Source organism: Hyaena hyaena, unplaced genomic scaffold (genome assembly GCF_003009895.1).
Source record: "Hyaena hyaena isolate Hyena2069 unplaced genomic scaffold, ASM300989v1 scaffold_694, whole genome shotgun sequence".
In the NCBI taxonomy this organism is placed as follows: domain Eukaryota; kingdom Metazoa; phylum Chordata; class Mammalia; order Carnivora; family Hyaenidae; genus Hyaena; species Hyaena hyaena.
In genome coordinates, this window is record NW_024081327.1 from 633,915 (window position 1) to 656,245 (window position 22,331).

The following is a 22,331-nucleotide window of genomic DNA, read 5'->3' on the forward strand; positions in this document are numbered from 1 at the left end:
TCTGTGCTAATGACAGCACAGACATAATAGACGTTAATCTTTGCCACTAATTTATAGGATCATTATCTGTAGTTTACAGGTAAAGAAACTAAGGAATAGGGAACTTAAGTAACTTGTCTAAGATGTTACTGTTAGTAAGTAACAGAGCTGTGATTTGAGCCTAAGCAGTCTGGATGCAGATTCCGAGTTAACCACTCATAGCTTACTGTAAAATACTAAATTTTTGACATCAAGTATAATTGTAGCAGATGTTTGATATGATTAGAGAATAGGGTGTTCTAATTAACCAAGAATTTTTATTCCTTAAGACATACAATGTATAGAAAAAAGAATTCTTTAGTGTAGAACTATGTAAAAGATTTTAATCTTTCTTTGATAATTCAGATCATATGACAAGATTAATTAGTAACAATTTATTATCATGTGATACCATATCAGTTTGGAAAAGTACCACGTAATGTGCCTTTCTGGTTAACTGAATGGCAGATAATGGAGTTTGTGGCAGCCATATCTAAGGATTTATTACAAAAAGCCAATATATTTTCCAAAGAAAAGCCTGGCCTCAATTTTTCTGATACTATTTTCATTTTCCATTGCTCCAGAGTACATAAATAAAGGGAAGTGTCCTTTAGGTTCTCAGTATTATTCAGCTCGGTTAGTGCAGAAGAAGAATTTGCTGCCTCAGGCGACCGAAGTGTAAAATTCCTTAGTGGTATAGATTCTTTTCAACAAAGTAGGAAAGAAAAGAGGGAGTACTGTATTCTATTCAGATTTCAGGGATTTTGGCTTTTAATACAATTTCCTACCTGTAATGAAAAGAATAAATACATTGCATCAGTGCCTCAGAGGCATCTAGGATTAGCTTGACAATTGACCAAGAACCCAAGGAGTTCATGCAATTGATATATACAACATGATGCATTATTTGCAGAATTTACACTTGGATTTAAATCTTTGTATAGGCAGGATAAAGAAGAACATTTTATAAAATCCTCTAAGAGTGGTAGCCTATCGGGAAAGTCTCCTCTGAAAGTTGGAATGCTACAAATCTCCACCCAGGAAATGATCATGTTGATGATAACAGTGAAGCCAAGATGAAATTGAATAAAGAGAGGAGGGACGGGCAGGGGAAAAGGGAGGAAGAATCTGATATGCAGAACCATTCATGTGGATTTTGCAGCTGGGCAGCACTGGATCTGAATGAATCCGAGCTCAACTGCTCCTTGGACAAGATGTCTAACTTCCTTTATCTTTATTTTTTATTTTTTTAATATTTTTATTTATTTCTAGGAGAGAGAGAGAGACACACACAGCGTGAGCAGGGGAGGGTCAGAGAGAGAGGGAGTCACAGACTGAAACAGGCTCCAGGCTCTGAGCTGGCAGTCAGCACAGAGCCAGACGCGGGGCTCGAACCCACGAAACGCGAGATCATGACCTAAGCGAAAGTCGGACGCTTAACCGACTAAGCCACCCAGGCGCCCCTAACTTCCTTTATCTTTAGTGTCTCTACCTGCTAGGTGGGAATAATTCTTTCAAAGTTATTGTAAAAATTGGGGGTAAAGTAGGTAAAAGTAGTGAACTCAGGAACCAACATGGAGTAAATATTCAACAAACACTTTGTTGAGTAAATGCCATCATTCTGCCAGATCCTGGGTGTTATATAGATAAGCCAAAAAGATGTCCTGTGTATATTGACCCTCTGTTGTTTACTTCTTGACAGTAGGCTGGAACCCATTTGCTCTAAAAGATGTGAATATCAAACTCAAATTTTTATATAGCCACTTACTAAAAGTTTTGAGTTCGGGGTGGAGAGAGAGAGAAATCCCAAACATGGAGCCTGATGCCAAAGCTCAATCCCACGCATGACTCTGGGATTATGACCTGAGCCAAAATCAAGAGTCGGATGCTGAACTGACTAAGCCACCCAGGTGTCACAGTTAAAAAATTATTTTAAATATAATCCCCCTCAAATGGATTTTTAGCCTTTTAGAGTCTGTTCATTTTGCATACCCTGCAACACTACAGTGTCTGCTAGTGATAGGGAAGATAAACTTGGGGGCTATAAAAGACTCTAAGTCATGATGCCTTTTGGAGGTCTCCAACCTAGAGAGTACAGCTAAGTGACATCATCTGGACACATAAGCCACCCCCCACCTGTCCCCGGGGACTTCCCTTGCCTTCTTCCCCTTGTGGGTGGTGGTCTCTTATTGTCGCCTCTAGAAGGTCTCATGCTGTGAGATTTTTGGACCCAAGCAACCCTGTCAAAGCACCAGTCATACAAAGCTCCTTTTCATATTACTGTCACCTCATGGGCATGCTTTTATTCTTGCTTAACCCTGCAGTCCTTCAAAGTCACTATACTGAGGGTTCATCATAGAAAGAAGGTTGGACATGAAGAAGTAAGGAGGATGTGGAGCAAGAAAGAAAATGAAGTTAATGGAGGGCTTTTGAATGAGACTGTCCTAGGATATTTAACTTAATCCTTACAGCAAACCATATGGGGTGGGCTTTGCTACCATCTCATGGAAGAAAAATCTAAGGCTGTGAGAGCCCAAAGTGAGTCATCCAGACTCACAGGTGGGAAAATGGCAGAGCAGGGATTTGCGGGTAGAGTCAGTCTTCCCAACACCCCACAACCTCTGGACTTTGACTTCTGTCTTTTAAATGGCTTCTTCTATTCTTCGTCTGATTGGCTATGCAGTTCTGTGGATGCCTGCTTTGCAGTTCTCAAACATCCATGGCTGAAGGAGTTTTAGAGATGTTTTAGCCTAAGCTGTGTCTTTGTGAGACCCATGAGAGGTACATCTATTTAATCCCTCTCGTGCCATTGCCTGCTTGATTTCTGGCTCTTGTTGAGACTCCATTGTCTGAAGACTGGGTTTCTCCTCGCCTCTCTCTCCAATTAATCTAATAAACTGGAAGAAAACCTCAGTCACATGCTTTTCTTGCTTAGAAACCTTTGGAGGTCTTTGCTGTCTACTGAACTAGGTAAAACCCCTTAGAATTGCTTTCTTGGTCTTTAGCCTTAGACTCCCCATCAACTTGGCCTATTCTCATAGAATACCTGACTACATACATGTATCTGATCTTCCAGGAAGTCACCCAATTCCCTTTCCTTCTCTCCAAACCACAGGATATTTAAATGAGAAAGTGCTACGAAAGACTTTCGGTAAAACTGTGAAGATTTTAGAGTTGAATTGTAAACCCCCTAGTCTTTAGTGCTTCCACTGGGGATTTATTTTTCAAGTAGAATTTTTTTTAACTTTTAAATATTTATATTTCACAGTGAGTGAGCATGAGCAGGGAGGAGCAGAGAGAGAGAGGGAGACACAGAATCCGAGGCAGGCTCCAGGCTCTGAGTTGTCAGCAATGAGCTCAACGTGAGGCTTGAACTCATGCACTGTGAGATTATGACCTGAGGTGAAGTAGAACACTCAACCGACTGAGCCACCCAAGGACCCCTCAAGTACAATTTCAAGCCCCATCTTGCCCATCTTTCTTGATACTCAGAATGTTGCTGTGGTTAAAACAAGTGCACTGCTTAAATTAGCCTCTCTCATGGGATGTTTTGTGCTGGAGCTCTTTTGGCACCAGTTTACTCCCTTTGAAGTCTCTTTAAAGGCAGGGTCTGTGTTTAACTTAGTTTTGTGCCCTTTGTGGCATCTCCTTCTTGGTAATAAAGAATTAAAGGGTCTATAGCATACATCACATTTTTGTAAAGTTGCTAATTAAACTTAAAAGGTATTGAAATACAAGAGAAGACTGGGCTTAGGCTGTGATATTTCCTTAAGTAGCTTTAAACATTGTTCACTGAGCTTTAGTTTCCTCAAAAGCGAAATGCCAGTTCTACTACCTGCTCCATGTAAGTCATGAGGATAGTGTGAGGGTGAAACGGGATGGTGCGTGTGAAAGTGGTTTGCACACTCTGTGGTACCGCACTCCTATACAGCATTTTTAAGGGCTTCAGTGCAGGAAAGTGTAAGTTAAAGAAAGAGCTTTGGGGTGCTGTGTGCTGGTTGTGAAGACTGTTAGCCCCTGCAATTTATTTTTGCATCTTGATTTGCTTTTCCATGGAGTTAAGGTAGTACCTCCTGAGTTCGAGTCCTAACAATTTTGATGTTTATGCCTTGAGGTTATAGGCGGTGGCTCTATTATAAGCTTGTTAGAAGTTTTGTGCTAAGAGTTGTTAGAAGTTAGATTGGTATTGAAACGCTTATTTAGAGTACTATACCCAGGACTGATCATGTATTTAATCCTGAAAGGGCTTTAAAATTGAAGAAGTGGTTGAGGCCACGAATCCACATCACTGAGGCTAATGGATTCTTTTCAACACAGGAGGTGAGACCCTCTTCATCGGAATGGCACTTCTGGTGAACTACACAGATCTGGATGTAGCAGTTCGTATCCAAGACACCGTGGCTCTTGTTCGTGTGCACATGGCTCAGGGCCTGGAGGTGGTGCTGCCTCCGCTGCCTGTTAGTCTCCACAGAATCTCCGTCTCCATCAATGGGATCAGCATTCGCTCACAAGGGTGAGGTGCACACTTCCATTAATTTTAGGTCTTTTCTATGGTCTAGTCTCAGTTGAGGAAGTCTAGTTTTGAGTTAGGTGTTCATTTTTCCCCCCTCCTTCTGAAGTTAGGGGATAAACACGTGGGACTTACACAATTTGAAGAAATCTTAGAGACCCTACATAGGAGGACTCATTCCCAAGATCAATCCAAGGGAAATGTTTGGCTTATTAGGCGTTGAGCAGAGAACTTTCTGGAACTAAGATGTCATGGCTTTTGGTTAAGGTGGGGGTGGGGTGAGCATCTCTCTGTGTTGGGAGAATATTCTGTGCTTTAGCTAATTAATGTCTTTGATTAAATAAGACCCTTAAATAAGATTAAAATAAGCGTCTGGGGCTTTGAATAAATGGCTTACAGTTATTGCCCAAGCCATGCTCCTGTCTCATTTGCCTTGAAGGCCCTGACACCAGTATTTCTCCAGAAGTTCCCTTTCATTCCAGAAACTTGGCTAAATTGTATGGGCTGATGCCACCACCTGATACAGGCCAAACAAGATGTCCCACATGACATCTTCCCCCCACTGTGTCCTTTCTTCTCTGTGATGCAGTGGCATTGACAGTTGTCTCCCTCACTGCTTCAGGCCTGTTCTTCTCCCCCCACCCCCCATCTGTCTTACTCCTTCCTTTCTCTCTTTCTAAAAACAGTTATTTTATATCAGTCTCCCCATTCTCTGCAGGGTTGACCTTCACATCCAGTACATCACAGAAGTTTTCAGCATTGAGCCTTGCCGTGGGTCTCTTCTGGGTGAGCGGTTCTCGTATCACTGATTCAGCAGGTCTACTCACTGGATATTCTGATTTTGTTCCTGGATTTGAACTGATGAGGCTAGCAATGGGACAGCAGGGAGAGGAGCTTTCCTTGTGCTCTGGGAATTGAGTGGCGTACTTAGAAGGGTGTGAAAACTTGGTGATTTGTTAGCCCAGTGAGCTCAGGAAAATAAAGAGTTTTCAGGACAAGAAGATGTGCCTGATTTTATTTTTCTAGGGAAAAGAGGCTGAAGCATCCAATGGGTAGCACATCTCTAGAGGATATTAGAAAAAGTATAGCATCTTATGTTCGCCTTTTATATACTGCATGTGTAAGGAGAGGAGGAATGAGTCTGGTATCCTCACTTTCCTCTAGGGATGCAAGTGAAGGACCCAGAAGTGTTTAGAAATGAAAATGCCAATATGGAAGATGTGACAACAAGATGGAGAAATCTAGAAAGCTATTTATTTTTAGAAAAAAATTAAAAACTGTATATTTGCATGTGAATACTCATTGTGATAGTATATTAAATAGCACTTTATCCTTTTTGAATATAGTAAAATCCTTTTACTGTTTGCCTAGGGCACTGAGTGGCTCAGTTAGTTGAGAATCTGACTTTGGCTCGGTCACAATGTTGCAGTTTGTGAGTTCAAGCCCCATGTCGGGCACTGTGATGACTGCCCAGAGCCTGGAATCTGCTTCAGATTCTGTTTCTCTCTCTGCCCCTCCCCCACTCATGCTCTGTCTCTGTCTCTCTTTCTCTCTTAAATGAATAAACTTTAAAATAAAAAGCTTCTTGCCTATACCACAGGTTTAGGTATAAAGTATCTTCAGTATCTTCATCCTGAAGATGGGGCTTGACAGTCCTTCAACTAGAGAGACAAAGTTTAGGAATATAGCAGCATATATTCCTAAATATATCATGAGCATATATCAGATCATGAGCATGTTTCAATATTTCATTGGTCCTTGATGTGTTTGAACATGCATGCATGCGCCTACACATATACCTGTATAATATATGGACTATGGGAATATTACATAGAATAATATAGAAGTTAAGTATTGGACTTCAATAAATTTGATTTTTTTTATCAGTGGGTAAGTTGAATATATACAGAATAAGCTGCATATACTCTGCATAATAACATACAGAATAATCTGGAACAATAAGATCACATGACAGATGACAAGAAGACTAGAGAATTTGACTTTCCGTTAATTATACATGTACATATATTTTCTCCACATAATGATATATAGAACATTACAGACTAACATGTCTGATAACAGCAGATGACAAGAACACTTCAAGAAATTAGATTTTTATTAGTGTATAAGTTGATAGACGTGGCTTCTAGGATTTAGAAATCTATTTGAATTTTTTTTGTCTTAAATGTTATAAACATTCTTCACCTGTATAACAATTTATATTGTTTTACTATTCTATGAATTTCAGTCTATCTAACTCCTGCCCAAATGATCACAAATTTAACATTGAAGGGGTGAGGTGAAATAGTTAAGGCTTCCCTAACACCCCATCTTCCACATAGTTGTTCTGGGGTTAGGCAGGTGCTATGTATTCCTAGTTCTGAATATCAGGTTTAAGTTTTGTTTTCGGTTCATGCTTTAGGTGGAACCATCCTCAGCATCTCGGGAATAGGGTTCAGCAGGGACCCAGCTTTAGTTTGGGTGCTTGTGGGTAATCAGTCCTGTGACATCGTGAACTCAACAGAGACGGTCATCTGGTGTGAGACCCCCCCCACCGCCCTGCTGCCTGATGCAGGCGTTCCTGCTGTCCCAGCCCCTGTGGAGGTCTGGACTGGCAACGTGTCCTTTGCCCGAGGATGTCCACCAAGCCTGGTGGGGAAGGGCTTTGCCTTCATGTATGAACCAGGAGCAACACCAGTGGTCACAGCCATGCAAACAGAAATCACGAATAACAGCCTAAGGTTCTACGTGGAGGGAAATAACCTGTCCAACTCAGTGATCCTTCTGGGGGTCTTGAACTGTGTTCTTGAGACACAGTTTTTAAGGAACAACATGAGCCTGTCTGGGTGCTCCTTTCCTCTTCACCGTTTGGAGGCCGGAGTCTATCCTTTCCAAGTACGTCAAAAGCAGATGGGGTTTGCAAACATGTCTGCGGTGCCCCAGCAATTTGTGATGACACCTCGGATAACAGCTATCTTGCCGACACATGGGTCTGTTTGTGGTGGGACAGTACTCACAGTGAGGGGCCTGGCTCTCAACTCTAGGAAGAAGTCAGTGCAGGTTGACCTTTTGGGTCCTTTTACTTGTGTGATTTTGAGCTTGTGGGACCAGACAGTGCTCTGCCAGATTAACAGAGTGGGTGACCCGTTGCCTGATACTTCCTTCACCTTGAACATCACAGTTCTGGTCAATGGGCTACCCAGTGAGTGTCAAGGCAATTGCACTCTTTTCTTGCAGGAAGAGACAACTCCCATCGTGGATGCCTTGACCGCTAACATCAGTGGGTCTCTGACCATGGTGCTGATTAGGGGTCAGAAGTTGGGCATCACAGCAGATGAACCAATGGTGTTTGTGGATAATCACCTTCCCTGCATTGTAACTTCTTTTAATGCAAGCCATGTGTCATGCTGGATAAGTGACTTGACCCCAGGACTCCACTATGTTTCAGCTTTTCATACAAGAAATGGATATGCTTGTTTTGGTAATGTTTCCAGACACTTCTACATTTTGCCTCAAGTGTTTCATTACTTCCCCAAGAATTTCAGCATACATGGTGGAAGCCTCTTGACCATGAAGGGCACAGCTCTGAGAGGAGAGAACAGCACACTAGTCTACATTGGGCAGCAGGCCTGCCTGACAGTTAGCCTCAGCACCGAGCTCATCCAGTGCGTTGTTCCCGCAGGAAATGGCTCTGTTGCCCTGGTCGTGGAGGTAGATGGACTTTCATACCAGATGGGAGTCATTGGTTACAGCAGAGCCTTCACCCCAGAATTGCTCGCTCTTTCTCAGACTGATGACATCTTAACCTTTGTAGTGGCCCAGGTCTCAGGAGCTGCAAACATTGACATCTTTATTGGCATGTCACCCTGTGTGGGTGTCTCTGGCAACCGTACGATTCTCCAGTGTGTGGTCCCACCTCTTCCTGCTGGGAAGTACCCAGTCAGAGGTTATGACCGCACAAGAGGGTGGGCCTCATCTGTCCTGATGTTCACATCAACAGTCACTGTTTCGGCAGTGACTGAGAACTTTGGTAAGTCCAACAAATAAGACAGACCTCTTTCTTTATAAGTGAATTAACAGCGACTGCTATTACTCTAAAATAGAGGAAACCAACCTCAATCTGAATGACAGAAGGAGAAAGAAGCCCAATTGGCTTCTTAACAGTCCTGGTGTCCTCCTTAAAACTTGTCTTTGTCACATTCCCTGTATGAGGCTTTGGTTTTTTCAGTCAAGGAATTTGTGCATATTCTGTAAGTGTGATTTTATTTTAATTTGATTCATTAACCTGATTTAATTTGTATCTCAATACCTTTTGCAAGAGCTGAAAATTTGATCAGGTAGAACATTAGATACCTTCACCTGTTTTTACCCCTACCCCAGCAAAATAGGCCAGTTGCATACTATGGTTGCATTGGTTGAACTTTTTTCTCCACACACACGTATATGTGTGTGTATATATATATATATATGTATGTATGTGTATATATATATATGTATGTGTATATATATGCATGTATATATATACGTATATATGTATATATATGTATTTTCTCCATACAATATATGTATATTTTCTCCATATATATATATATACATACACACACATATACATACACACATATACGTGTATATATATACACATACTGAAATTAGCCTTGCCTTTTCTTCCAGTGATGGTTTTGGTTTCTGTTCACGTAAAACCTTTTTGCAGTTGAGATCGCTCAGATTTGACTGTGGTGCAGAAAGTACAGAGCAAATGATGAAATGATGGGAGCTGAATCTCCCGTCTGATGAAGTGCTTACTAAGCTAATTCTTAGAACAAATTTGTCTGGGCCCAGCTGCGTGGAATGTTACAGGGATTGGGATTTTGGTCCTGAGTCTGTAGTAATTTAGCTGGGTATGTTTCCTAAGCCTCAGCTTCCTCGTTGGATAAAGGGGTTTAGGCTGGATGCTCCTTAGTTCCCCTTTCTTCTCAGACTCCACAGTTTTTATGATGAGAGAGCAAGGCTGTGAAATGCACCCTTACAGCAAAGTCTTACTCTTGGATTTGTCAAGTGGCCGTAAGCATCTTGACATGAGGACAGTGGCCACTAGAACTCTGCCTCCATGTGGATTAGAGGCTGCCACATGTCTGAGAGTCCTGGTGACATTTACCTTTACTGGTTCTCATACTGACACAAAACATGGTGTTTGTTAACAACTGTCATACTTTTACCCATCAGAAACGGGTGCTATCACACAGTGCTGGCAGGAGGGCAAACTGCTACAGTCTTATTTTGGAGAGCAGTTTGGCAATATCCATCAAATCTAAAACCTTACTTTTCTTTTGACCTAGAAGTCCCACTTCTAGCAGTTTTCCACAGTTTCCTTCAAATAAATGTACAGTTTATCAGCATTATTAATTGTCACAGGGGAGGAGAAATAAGGAACGTGTCAGTCAGTGGGAAAATTGCTAAAAAAATTGTGGCACAATCATATAATGGAGTTTTATGTAGTTTGTTTACATGTACACATACTTGGAAAGATGTATCTGCTATATGTTTAAACAAGTTGTAGAAGAATATGGGTAGAAAGATTTCTATGTATAAAAATATATACACTTCAATTTTGGAATGATTCATGGGAAACCAAACATGGCTACCCCTGGGAAGTGAGCTAGGTGGTTTAGGGGAACTTCTACTTTATTTGTATAGTCTTTTGTATAAAAAAATTTAAGAATAATAAATGAGCATTACTTTTCTATATAAAAGTTGTTACATTTTTATATGTTGTGGAGTATGATTGGGATCTGGCAGAAGAAAGACCCTAGGCTCTGGAGAAGGAGCTTAGTGGCAAGGCACTAAATTCTTTATCAGGAAACTTAAAGCCAGTTGTGTGAATTCTGGAGGGCATAAAAGGATGATGGGCAGCAAGAAAACATGGATTTGAATTTTGAGTTAAGTAAAGAAAAAGAGATTTGCCTCAGTGCTCATGAACTTCTTTTTAATTTTGAAGGCTGCCTGGGTGGAAGGCTTGTGCATGTGTCGGGAGCGGGGTTTTCTCCAGGGAACATCTCAGCGGCTGTGTGTGGAGCTCCCTGCCAAGTCTTGGCTAATGCTACAGTGTCAGCCTTCAGCTGCTTGGTTCTGCCCCTGGATGGTCAGTAAAAATGCCACGTAATTTTTTTCAAAGAGTATATATAGAAATGATATTCTTTGGTTAACCATTTCTGTAATTAATGCTGTCTTAACCCCTAAATTTTCTATGTGTCCCCGGGAAGAGGATTTCTTTACACCCCGTCTAAAAGGTTAGATGGGACTGCCTATTAAAATGCTTCACAATAACTTTTATCCTATTAATGGCAATGGAAAATTTATCACCTGTGTTCTTGATTGCAGTCACACGATGACGGAGGAAGTAATTCTGAGTTCTGAATATTAGTTTCACTGATGGCCTTAGGCATCATAGAGAAAACAGTCTCTTGGTCTTGTTCTGAGATGGGATTGTTGAAAACACCTGCTTACTGGAGGTACTAGTGTAGGGATTAGATCAGCAGGCTGGATAGCTCTGGCATATTTGCCTGGTATGCTCAGTTCTTGAATTCTTATTATAAGCAAAAGAGCCAACATTAACATTATCCTCTTATTCTGTAATGCCCAGGTATTGATTCAGTAGAACACCATCATCTCTCACTGCTTAAAGATTCACGGCCATCAAGTAAATTGTGGTACAGGAAGCTGTGTCTTTGTTAGAAAGAAAGGGGCAAAGCTTTAATAGTCCTGTGATGGGGCATTACAACACATGGTGTTTACCCACTGAGCTTCAGAAAAAAAGTTGAAGGAAAGAAATTGCCATTATCAGTGTAGGACCTGCTTAGGTGATTAACTTGTTTGCATTATCATAGATCTTGTGCCTGTGCACCTAGAAAGCATTTGCAACCATGCTTTCTGAATAGTGCTTTAAGTTAGATTCCTAAGTTAGGTGTCTACAACTTGAATGTGGTTGAAGGATTTACAGAGTAATCCAAGTATCACTGTATCTGAGCGTGGACAAAAATTCCCTGTTGGGTAATTGATGATGGCAGTTTCCATGAGATTATCTCAGACCAGAAGGGGGAGGAGGAGGAGGATGGAGAGCGAGAAAGGCGGAGTAATGATCCTTGATTAAAATTCAAACTGGAAATTGAGTTCCCTGTTATCATATACATGAGCAGGGCATATGGAAGAGAGTTCTATTTCACTTAAGATTCCACACTGGAAACTTAAGGCACACTGGGAGCTGCGTAGGTGGCTCAGTCAGCTGGGCGATTGACTCTTGATTTTGGCTCAGGCCATGATCTTGTGATTCGTGGGATGGAGCCCATCATTGGGCTCTGTGCTGACAGTGTAGAATCTGCTTGGGATTCTCTCTTTTTCTCTCTCTTTCTGTCCCCCACTTGTATGTGCGCATGTGCTCTTTTTCTCTCTCTCACAAAAATAAACAAAAAATTTTAAAAAGATACAGTGGAAGATTTGAGTTTAAGACATTGCCTGTGTCGTTCTCTACCTCCAGTGAGTAGACTAGTGTTGGAAAAGTCCATGTACAAAATTAATGCTTGATGAGAGAATAAACAAAGTAATTGGGAAATGGTGGAAACAGAAAACCAGGACTTCATGTTTCTAGCTTACAGTATCTAATTGATACAGCTACAGTCTTTTAAAAAGACTTCCATACACACACAGCTTAAATGAACTTTTAAAAACTCCTTGGTTTTATGTGAAGACAATTCATTTAGAGGTACAAAATGAAAATCACTGAAGTTTTGGGGTCAGATAAATTGTGGTAGTAGAAGTCTGATAACTTATAAAAGAAGAAGAATAGAAACTGTTTTATTTTAAAAGATTTGATTACTTTTTAGAAAAGGACTTCTCAAAATTCCTTGGTTTTTAAGAAAGGGAAACGAGTTGGAAGCTGTAACTCTGACCTTTGCCACTAGGTGTCACCAAACACTCACTGATTGTGCCAGAGCCTCTCATTTACTCTAGGGAAATGGATAATTGGAGTTATTTTCCTCTTGCGTAAAGAAAGAAAAAGTCTTTTTAAAGACTTTTAATTACAGTATCTAAAAATGGGGAGGAACTGAGGAAACCGACTCTATTGGTTTCTTACTTAAGATCCAGGATGGTATTCAAGAATTCTATCAACATCCTGAATCAGAGAAAACATTTTGAGTACAGTTTGTGTATTTTTTCCTAGCAAGTAGGTCTATGATGGACCTCAAATGATCCAGGAAAATGTGCCTCACAAATTGTTAGAAACTATTAATAATTACCCTACTTTCAGATAGGATTTCATATAACCAATTTAGTTAAGAATCTGTTCTATTGTGGTATGCCGGCTGGCTCACTTGGTGGAGCATGGGATCTCCAGGTTGTGAGTTCAAGCCTCATGCTGGATGTTGAGATTACTTAACACTAAAATCTCTAAACAAAACAAAGAATCTGTTATATTTTAAAAAGTTTTTTAAGAGGACTGTTTCACCACAGCAACCTTCATATGTTTCTCCATTGCCATTGTCAGAGCAATCCATCCTTAAAGTTAACCAATGCTCCCCTGTGCTCCTTTTTTTTTTTTTCAAACTTAATCAGCTGGGGGCCCTTCAGAATGCTGCATAATCTCAGACCTTCTAATCCAGTGGTTCTCAAGGATATTATTACTGAGAATTGGATTATTACTATTTAGACTATATTATAAATGTTGCTGAAGCAGCAGCATTACCTGGAAGTTTGTTAGAAATGCACAGTTTGGGGCCACCTGGTGAATCAGAAACTTTCCAACAAGTAAACATTGTGGTACTTCTTTTTTTTTTTTTAATTTTTAACATTTATTTTTAATAGGCAGAGGCAGGGCATGAGTAGGGAAGGGGCAGAGAGAGAGAGGGAGACACAGAATCTGAAGCAGGCTCCAGTCTCTGAGCTGTCAGCACAGAGCCCAATGCAGGGCTAGAACCCACGGAGTGTGAGATCATAACTGAGTCGAAGTCAGACGCTTAACCGACTGAGCCACCCAGGTGCCCCAGTACTTCTCTTTTGAGCCCTCTCTGAATTCCTACCTTGTTCCCTAATTAGAAGCCTCAAGTTCTGGCTCTATTGGGTAGGATCATGAAATGCCTGTGTATAATCTGACAGTGTTTGTTTTGACAATTGCACTGCTGTCTTGCTGGTTTGTAATCTTACTGTTACCAGTTATTCCAAGGTGCTTTTTTTCTTTTTTTCCCTTTCTTCCTGACATGGTTGTACACAGCTGGACGTTACTCATCTTATATTTACATGAGTTTTATTTTTTCTTCTGTGGTTACAGCCTTACTATTTTCATGCTGTTTTTTGTTTATTTCTGTAATTTCTCTAATTTACTAAGGTCACTTTGAATTCCGACCCATGCTCTGAGTTTTATTACTTAGTGTGATTCTGCACACTAAAGAAAGTGATGTTTCTCATTCCAGCTTGTGGATGACAACCTAGAACTCAAACTTTCCTAATTATTGTTTTGCTTGCCAACATGTTTGCTTTCATCAGTGGGGCAGGGGCAGTGAAGGTGGGGCTCTCAGGAAATGCTTTTTGCTGCCTTTGGTGTCCTCTGTGTTTACCTTTCTTCCCCAACCGCACTTCTAACGAAGAAGAATTTTACTTTTTCATATAATGGGTGGCTAAAACATCTCACTCAATGAAACTAATACTTCATATTTAAAAAAAAACTCAGCAAGCTAAGGACTGATGGGGGTGGGAGGGAGGGGAAGGGGGGTGATGGGCATGGAGGAGGGCACTTGTGGGGATGAGCACTGGGTGTTATATGGAAACCAACTTGACAATAAGCTATTAAAAAAATAAAAAACTCAGCAAGATCTTTGATGTTCCTCTTTCTTGCATTCACACCTTGAATTATATGGCATGACTTCTTCATGGAAACTCTAATTTTTCCATGAGGCATGAACAGCTAAAGTGATTAACGTCACTTAATTCACCTTGTCAATTTGCATCCACCTAATCACCCAAAATGAGTTCATTATTTTATAGGTGTTGAGCCTATATTTGCCCTAGGACTTTACTAACTGGGAAGTTCTAATGTTTTGTCCACTCACAGGAGGGTCCTCCTGTCAGCTGATTTAATTGTAATTAATGCAAATACACAGAACCTACTATGAGTCTGGTGCTTTGGTATGTACCAGCAACAATAATAATATTTGCATGGGATTGAACAACTACAAACATTCTTACATGTGCTTAATTTCATGTACCCCTTGCTGGATGCAGCACTGTGACATAGGCAGGGCAGCTTGGGTTCAAGCCCATGGTCTCTGGTAATACTTATTGCATACTTGCATTTGGGGGGTTTGCTGCAGAGGTAAAAAGCTAGAGAGATTTTTCTTTTAGTTCTTTTTCACTGTATTAAGGTTTTCAAATACAGCTGCTCCAAAACTATCTCATGTAAAGACTTATTTTCCTCTTTAAGGCTATTTATATGCAGGTCTATTTTGTTGATGCTTTGTATGTTGTATCTCATGCCCAAGAAAGAAATAGCTTAAGGGCCACAGGGCTTCAAAGAATTGCTTTTATTCCTTATAAAACATTAATAGTAAAAATTAAGAACTTCTGTTAATCAAGAAATCCCACCACGAGAATGAAAAGGCTAGCCATAAACTTGGAGAAGGTATTCGTAACCATAGGACCTTCTAGGATTAGTACCGAAAATACATAAAGAACACAAATCAATAAGAAAAAGACAAACATTCCAGTATAAAAAAGGGCAAATGATATAAATAGGAGTTCTTACTAAACATATAAAAAGTTGTTTGACTTAAAAAGTAATGATGCAAATGCAAATTAACCTAGTAATGCTATGCGATTGTATTTGTACTGGACTGGCCAAAATTAAGAGTCTGATATTCCCAAGTGGTGGTATTATGTGGCATAATGGAAACTCACTAATATAGCTGGTAGGAATACAAAATGGCACAGGCACTTTGAAAACAATATGGCACTATCTTGTAAAGTTGAACCTGTACCTGCCTTATGAACAGGCAGTTTTCTTTAAGGCACATACCGTAGAGGAAATTTAGTATGTGTTTGTAGTAGCAAAAGCTGGGAAATACTCAGAAATCCATTGGTAGGAGAACAATACACTGTAGTACTTTCACACAGGCCATACATAACAGTATTGAAAATGTGTTCTCATGTTTCATGTGATAATATGGAATTTGATAAATCTTGGAAATATTGAGTGGAAAAAAGCAGGTGCAAAAACATGTCCTGTATTGTATAAAATTCAAAAACAAGTAAAACTCAACAATCTCTCATTTACAAAAACAAAGCCACATGAGAAAGCAATTTAAAAAATGCAAATGGCTGTTTCCGAGGATGAAGAAGATGATGGTCTTGATAGAGACACATAGATTCAAGGGCATCACAACTAATTTAGACCTTATGTTGTCTTGTAGATTCATGAGTTTTTAATTTTTAAAAAAATCTTTATTTTTGAGAGAGAGACCGTGTGTGTGGGAGGGGCAGGGGAGAGGGAGACGCAGAATGTGAAGCAGGCTCCAGGCTCTGAGCTGTAAGCACAGAGCCTGATGCGGGGCTCGAACCCTCAAACCATGAGGTCATGAACTGAGCCAAAGTCAAGAGTCGGATGCTTAACCAACTGAGCCCCAAGTGCCCCCATATGAGTTTTTCTTATGATGATTCATATTTTACAAAAATGTAGCTTATATTCTTCTGTAGGTAATTTTGTACATATAGTGCATTTTTTTTAATGTTTATTTTTGAGAGACAGCATGAGCTGGGGAGGGACAAAGAGACAGAAACACAATATGGAGCAGGACATGGGGCTCGAACTCATGAACCATGAGATCATGACCTGAGCCTAAGTCAGTCGCTTAACCAATTGAGCCATCCAGGTGCCAACATATAGTGCATTTTTAAGAAAAGTAAACTGATAACTTAGTTTTCCTATTGGTCAAGGGACATGTGAAGTGTATTCATGTGACGGTGTGAGGCCTTCAGATCTTTTTGTGGTTATTACCTAACCTAATGGTGTTTCCTGCAGTGTCCTTAGCTTTCCTGTGTGACCTGAAACATGAGGAAGAGAGCTGTGAAGCCTCCAGCTGCACCTATGTGCAGTGTGATTTGACTGTCACTGTGGGGACAGAGAGACTGCCCCAATCATGGCCTTACCTCTACATTTGTGAAGAAAGTCCCCAATGTCTCTTGGCACCAGATCATTGGACAGAGTCAGCGTTTCCACGGTTCTCAGGCCTTTTCATCAGGTAACTCTGTCCACTCCCTCCCTGACCTTCCCCACAAATGCATGGCCAACGGACAGATGGAACCATCCGGAGCTGCAGGCTGGATGGACATGGCCTCCAGGGCCTACCACTCTTGTTCAAGGGACCGTTCCATTGTGGATTCCAGCCAGCCTGCATATCAAAGCATCTCCTGTCTTTTCAAGTGCTCCAGAGAACATCTGAAAAATCTGCCCAGTAAACAGCTCGCTTTGTTCTTGCTCAGATTTTAATATTTATCTTCCGATCCAAAGCAACATCTGGTGAATGCCAATGGGGAAAAAGATTAGACATTATGAAAAACAGAAGGCTCTTTTCCCCTTTCCTTTTTCTTTTCTTTCCAAACAGATTCACAAGTATGAAAAAAAGTCATAGAGAAATCCAGCAGATTGCACAATGTTTATTCAAAAGAAGGGGGGATGTGCAGGCAGAATTACTGTAGATCTAGGATTTAGAAGCCATAAGCTTATAAAGAATTTTTGAACTTAAAAAACAAAGAAATAGCACCAGTTTCCAGGTAAAGACCCCTTTTCTAAGCAAATTGAAGGAAAAAGTGTGATCATGTTGGTGACTCAGGACAGCCTAATTCCCACTAGTCATTCTTTTTCCATGCAGCATGTTATTTCCCTTCACATGAGTATTACCCTGAGCTCTTCTTGATTTCTTATCGAGATACAGTGCTTACACCTGATGGTTTAATGAAGGCCTATTTTCCCATTCAAAAATAAAACTAAATAAGATTGATAACCCAGAATGAAAGAGATCATGAGCCTTTTTCATGGCATACTGACGTTGTGATGTCCTAAGACAGCCTGTGTTTTAGTTCAAGTTCATCAGAGGAAGAGAGGAAACTCCTGGTCTGATTGCTTTCTAGAAAGTGTGAAGAACCCTATTTAGATCATATAGGAAACAAAGTACTGGAGGTTGCACTCAAGTGGGACTGGATTTCAGGACTCAGAAATGCTGGATACCAAGCAGCACGTCTCAGGTCCTGGCTCCAAATTCACCAACTTCCCAGAGTTCTCCTTTGAGGTACTTCTATCCCCTCCTCTACTGCAGGAAGTCTCTGAGGGAACTGAGCCTTAGGCCCTGTTAAAAGTTATGCCCTTCCTATTGATATTATTTGGCAATATGCACTGATAGCCTTATAATTTTTCACTTGCTGTGTTCCAGTAATTTCACTTCTAGGATTTTTAAGGAAACAGAAAAATGTAATACTTATGAAAAACTACATTTTTTGAAGTTTTAGTTATAACAAAAAAATGGGAATGAAGTGTTTAATAGTAAAGAATGAATCCAAATACTAATATGCTAAGACACCTTTAAAGATCATGAAGCAGAATATTTAACTGGAGAGGGAGATGCCTACAATATGTTGGGAACTAAAAAGTACAGGTCAGAAAATAGTATATCAATTTAATTTTAAAGGTATATGTAGTATATGTGTTTATACATGCATATAACAGGTGATTAGAAAAAAGACTGGAAGGGTGTAGTCTGAAATGCTGTGTGCCTGCCCTAGGTGGTTGGAGTATTATGTTTATTGAGATTTATGGGGTTTTTTTTCAGTGAACATATACTAATAACCAGAAAACACATAAGTATCAGAGGCTAGAAAGACACGAGTAGGGTAAAAAGGAAAGAAAGTTCTGTACATGAGCTTGGGGAGGTTTTTAAGGTCTTGGAGGCCAAAGTACAGAGATTAGAGTTTAGATTCTATTCTCAGGACACATTAACACACAGTCCAGCCTTGGTAGTGTCAGGACTGGAACCCAAGCCTCTGAATGACAGTAAACTTGGCCTGATGCTATGCTCTCAGCATCAGTGATGAGAGCCTGGGCTGAAGTTCAATGATATTCTAGAACCACCAGAAGCAATTTCAGGTGAAGTGAGGGAGACACAAACACTGCAAGTGTTTTGTTGCCTGTCCTAGGGAGCGTATGCAAGATTACCTGCTTACTTTGGGATCTGATCAGACCAACTGAAAGAGCCATAGACTAGAAGTCTGGAAATTAGGTTCTAGAAATCTCTTTGACACCATTGGGACCAAAACTGTTTGTCTCATTTCTTAAAATAGATATTTGTGTGTGCCTGTATCTGCACGCACATGTTATGTTGTCTACATCTATGTATGTCTATAATATACACACATTTATATTCATATGTGGGCAATTGTACTACTTAATTGATAGAATTATTGTGGAAGAAAATATGGAATAGTAGCTGTTAGGAAACTTTGAAATTTTGTAAATGTTAGTCTATTTTGTTCTAAGTTCAGCTTTGAGAGCAAGTGAGGGGAGGGGCAGAGAGAGAAAGAATCCCAAGCAGAATCTGCCTTCTCAGCATGGAGCCTGATACAGGGCTTGAACTCATGAACCGTGAGATCATGACCTGAGCTGAAATCAGACACTTAACTAACTGATCTATCTAGGTGCCCCCAATGGTCTATTTTTGATATCCTGGTGTCTCTGCTAATTTTGATGACGGATTTTTAATGAAAAATAATCTCTAGTGGGTGGGATAACAAGGGAAAAATACAAAAAGATACAAAAAGGAATATGATCTAAAGCTTGTTAAAAAAAAAAAAAGTCTAAGCTAATAGAAAGTGGTTTTAGGGGCACCTGGGTGGCTCAGTGGGTTGAGTGGCTGACTTTGGCTCAGGTCGTGATCTCATGGTTTGTAAGTTTGAGCCCTGCATCGGGCCCCATGCTGACAGCTCAAAGTGTGCAGCCGGTGTCAGATTGTGTCATCTTCTCTCTTTGCTGTTTCCTTGCTTGCATTCTGTCTCTTTCTCTCTGAAAAAAATAAACATTAAAAAAATGATTTTAACTCAGAGAAATAAGAACATGATTAGGGTAGACAGTGCATTACCACTGGTGAATGAGAGGGGAGCTGGGTGATTTACTCCATTTTATTCCAGTCTTTGCTGATGAAGATGCTAGAAAGGGCAGAAGAAGCCTCAATGTAGGGTAGAAGCTCAAGACCAAAAAAAAAGGTTGTATAGGAAATTAGTCACTCCTTTCCTTGAGTTCAAGTTTATATCTCAGATCATATCTATCACTGAGTACAAATTACTTGCTTGTAGAATTGAGAATCCGCTGCTGGTAATGAAGATGAGAGGGGACCACACAACAGATAGGGGAGATGGGCCAATACCCTTTCCCTGAAAAGGGTAAAAGGGGATTCTGGAAATTTAGACAACTAAGCTTGTGTGGTCCCTGACAAAATTCTAGAATGAATTATTAATCATATTGTTTGTGAGCCTTCAGAAATAGAAGTACAGATCTCCCTCAACTTAACCATGGGGTTATGACCCAATAAAGCCATCATAGATTGAAAATAATCTAAGTTGAAAATGCATTTAATACATTTAACCTACGGAATATCATAACTTATTCTAGTCTACCTTAAACAGCTCAGAACACTTGTATTAGCCTACAGTTGGGCAAAATCACCTACCACGAAGCCCATTTTATAATAAAGTGTTGAATCTGTCCTGTAGTCAATCAGCTACTAAAACATGAAAAACAGAATGGTTGTATGGGGACAGGATGGCTGTAAGTGTGTCGGCTGCTTATCTTTGTGATTGTGTGGCTGGCTGGGAGCTGCTGATGCCTAGCATCATGAGACAGGATTTTACCACATGTCTCTAGTCCAGGAAAAGATCCAAATTCAAAATTATAAACACAGTGTCTACTAACTGTGTATTGCTTTCAAACTATCATAGAGTCAAAAAATCACAAGTCACACCTTTGTAACTCCAGGACTATCTGTAGCTATCTGGATATTGATTCATAATGAATATGATGGGGTGGCAAACCATATTTATTTCCTTTATGATGTATTTATACATGATTTCTGATGGAAATAGGGAGAGTTTCTCCAAGTATTTCAACATCTCCAACCTCTGCCCTGAGTAGCAAAAGAAAGGTTCTAGCTGCAAAGCTGAATGGCCTGACATACTGACTTTGAAGTCATGTGTGTTTTATTTGAAAACCCATGTGAACTTTACCACGTTTCCATATTTGTCTAAATATTACATAGCATTTTAATTTAAAAGTTATATAAGTTTTCTGAATCTTTGAGAACAAGTGACACTTCAGGAGCAAATGCTGTATTTACACTGTGGCTCCGACTACCCTTGAATGACAGCTCAGCTAAATGGATTTGGAGTTACAAGACAGGCTCCAGGTTCAAAATGCATTTGAGCAATGGGTCCACATCAGAGAGAAGACATGTAACAATAATGAATGTCAGTTGAATTACATTTCAACAATAATATCGCCAACACCGCTACCACCAAAAACTATAATAAGAGTTGCCTTTCTCAAACACTGAGTGCTGGATCCTTTGCAAATCATTTTGTAGGCTGCATTTTACCCCATTCCCCCTCAGCGCCTCTATAAATTAGGTACCTGATGATGATAACTCCATTTTATAAACATGGGAACCGAAGCTTAGAGACTAATGTCCTCACAATGTCCTAGAGATGGTAAATATCTGCTTGGGGATTCAAATCTAGCTGGTTTGCTTCAAGCCTAACCTCTGCATACCAGTGCTTCTCAGGAAGTCACATGAACAAATGCAACATGGTGAAATCCTCAGGTAGTTGTGGATCCAAGACTTTGAGTTTAACACTGCCTTAATGTAAGCGTGGGGCTAGAAAACAAGCACAGTGTTAGATGCCATGGGAGGCAGGGCTCAGATAAGCACAGACCACAGCCCCAGTGGTTAACTCAAACTATGGGTTTGGGCCTCATGATGTCAAAATATGGACCATCTAGAGCAGGTCCAGAGCATGGTGGGTATGGAAGTCATGACTTGGGTGAATGTGAAGCTGGCAATATTTTACTGTGAAGAAGGGAAGACTAAGTAGATATGGTAGTTATCCTTTTCATTATTTCTAGCAAATTGTGGAAGAAACCATGTTGACATTGATTTGAGAAAACAGGCTCCAGTTTGACATGACTTATAGTTTCTCAGGCCAGTGGCTTGCTCTTTCCATGACCCTTCCTGTTCTTCCCTTCTTCCCATGAAGAAGACAGATCCTTCTTCACACTGATGTTTAAACAGCATCTCAAAACTTGAGAGTACTGCTCTAAGAGGCAGGACACCTGAGTTCTCATCTTGGCGCTGCCGTACTGTTAGGTTTGGCTTTTTGTGAATCTCCTGATCTGTGTGGCTTATGTTCTTTATGCCTCTCTCTACTTTACTGGCCAAAATGAGATCATACAAATGAAATTGTTTGAAAGTATAAGACATCGTGCATTATTGTTACTAATACTCTTTGAGTTAGTTGCAACAATGCCTAAAGCCAGGATTATTGCTGAATAAATGTCACACCTGTTGGGGACAATAGCCTGCAATAACCATGCTTTCACCTCCTCTAGACGGCATATTTTTAGACTTTCTGCAACGCTACACTGCTGTTTTTCATTTTAAATCCAGTCTGGCTTCTCTCCTTAAAGCAAGAGGACTTTTAAAGCGAGTGGCTGGTAGTATAACTG

The 22,331-nt window shown here is 40.3% G+C and overlaps 1 protein-coding gene across 1 annotated transcript in view; it reads left to right on the plus strand.

Moving 5' to 3' along the window:
- The window catches only part of PKHD1 (PKHD1 ciliary IPT domain containing fibrocystin/polyductin), a 488,222-nt gene that overhangs the window by 82,565 nt on the left and 383,326 nt on the right, over nt 1-22,331 (plus strand). The window contains 5 exon segments of the mRNA XM_039217466.1: nt 4,336-4,531; nt 5,247-5,314; nt 6,951-8,558; nt 10,524-10,667; nt 16,590-16,809. Coding sequence (XP_039073397.1) covers nt 4,336-4,531; nt 5,247-5,314; nt 6,951-8,558; nt 10,524-10,667; nt 16,590-16,809 — 2,236 coding nt within the window.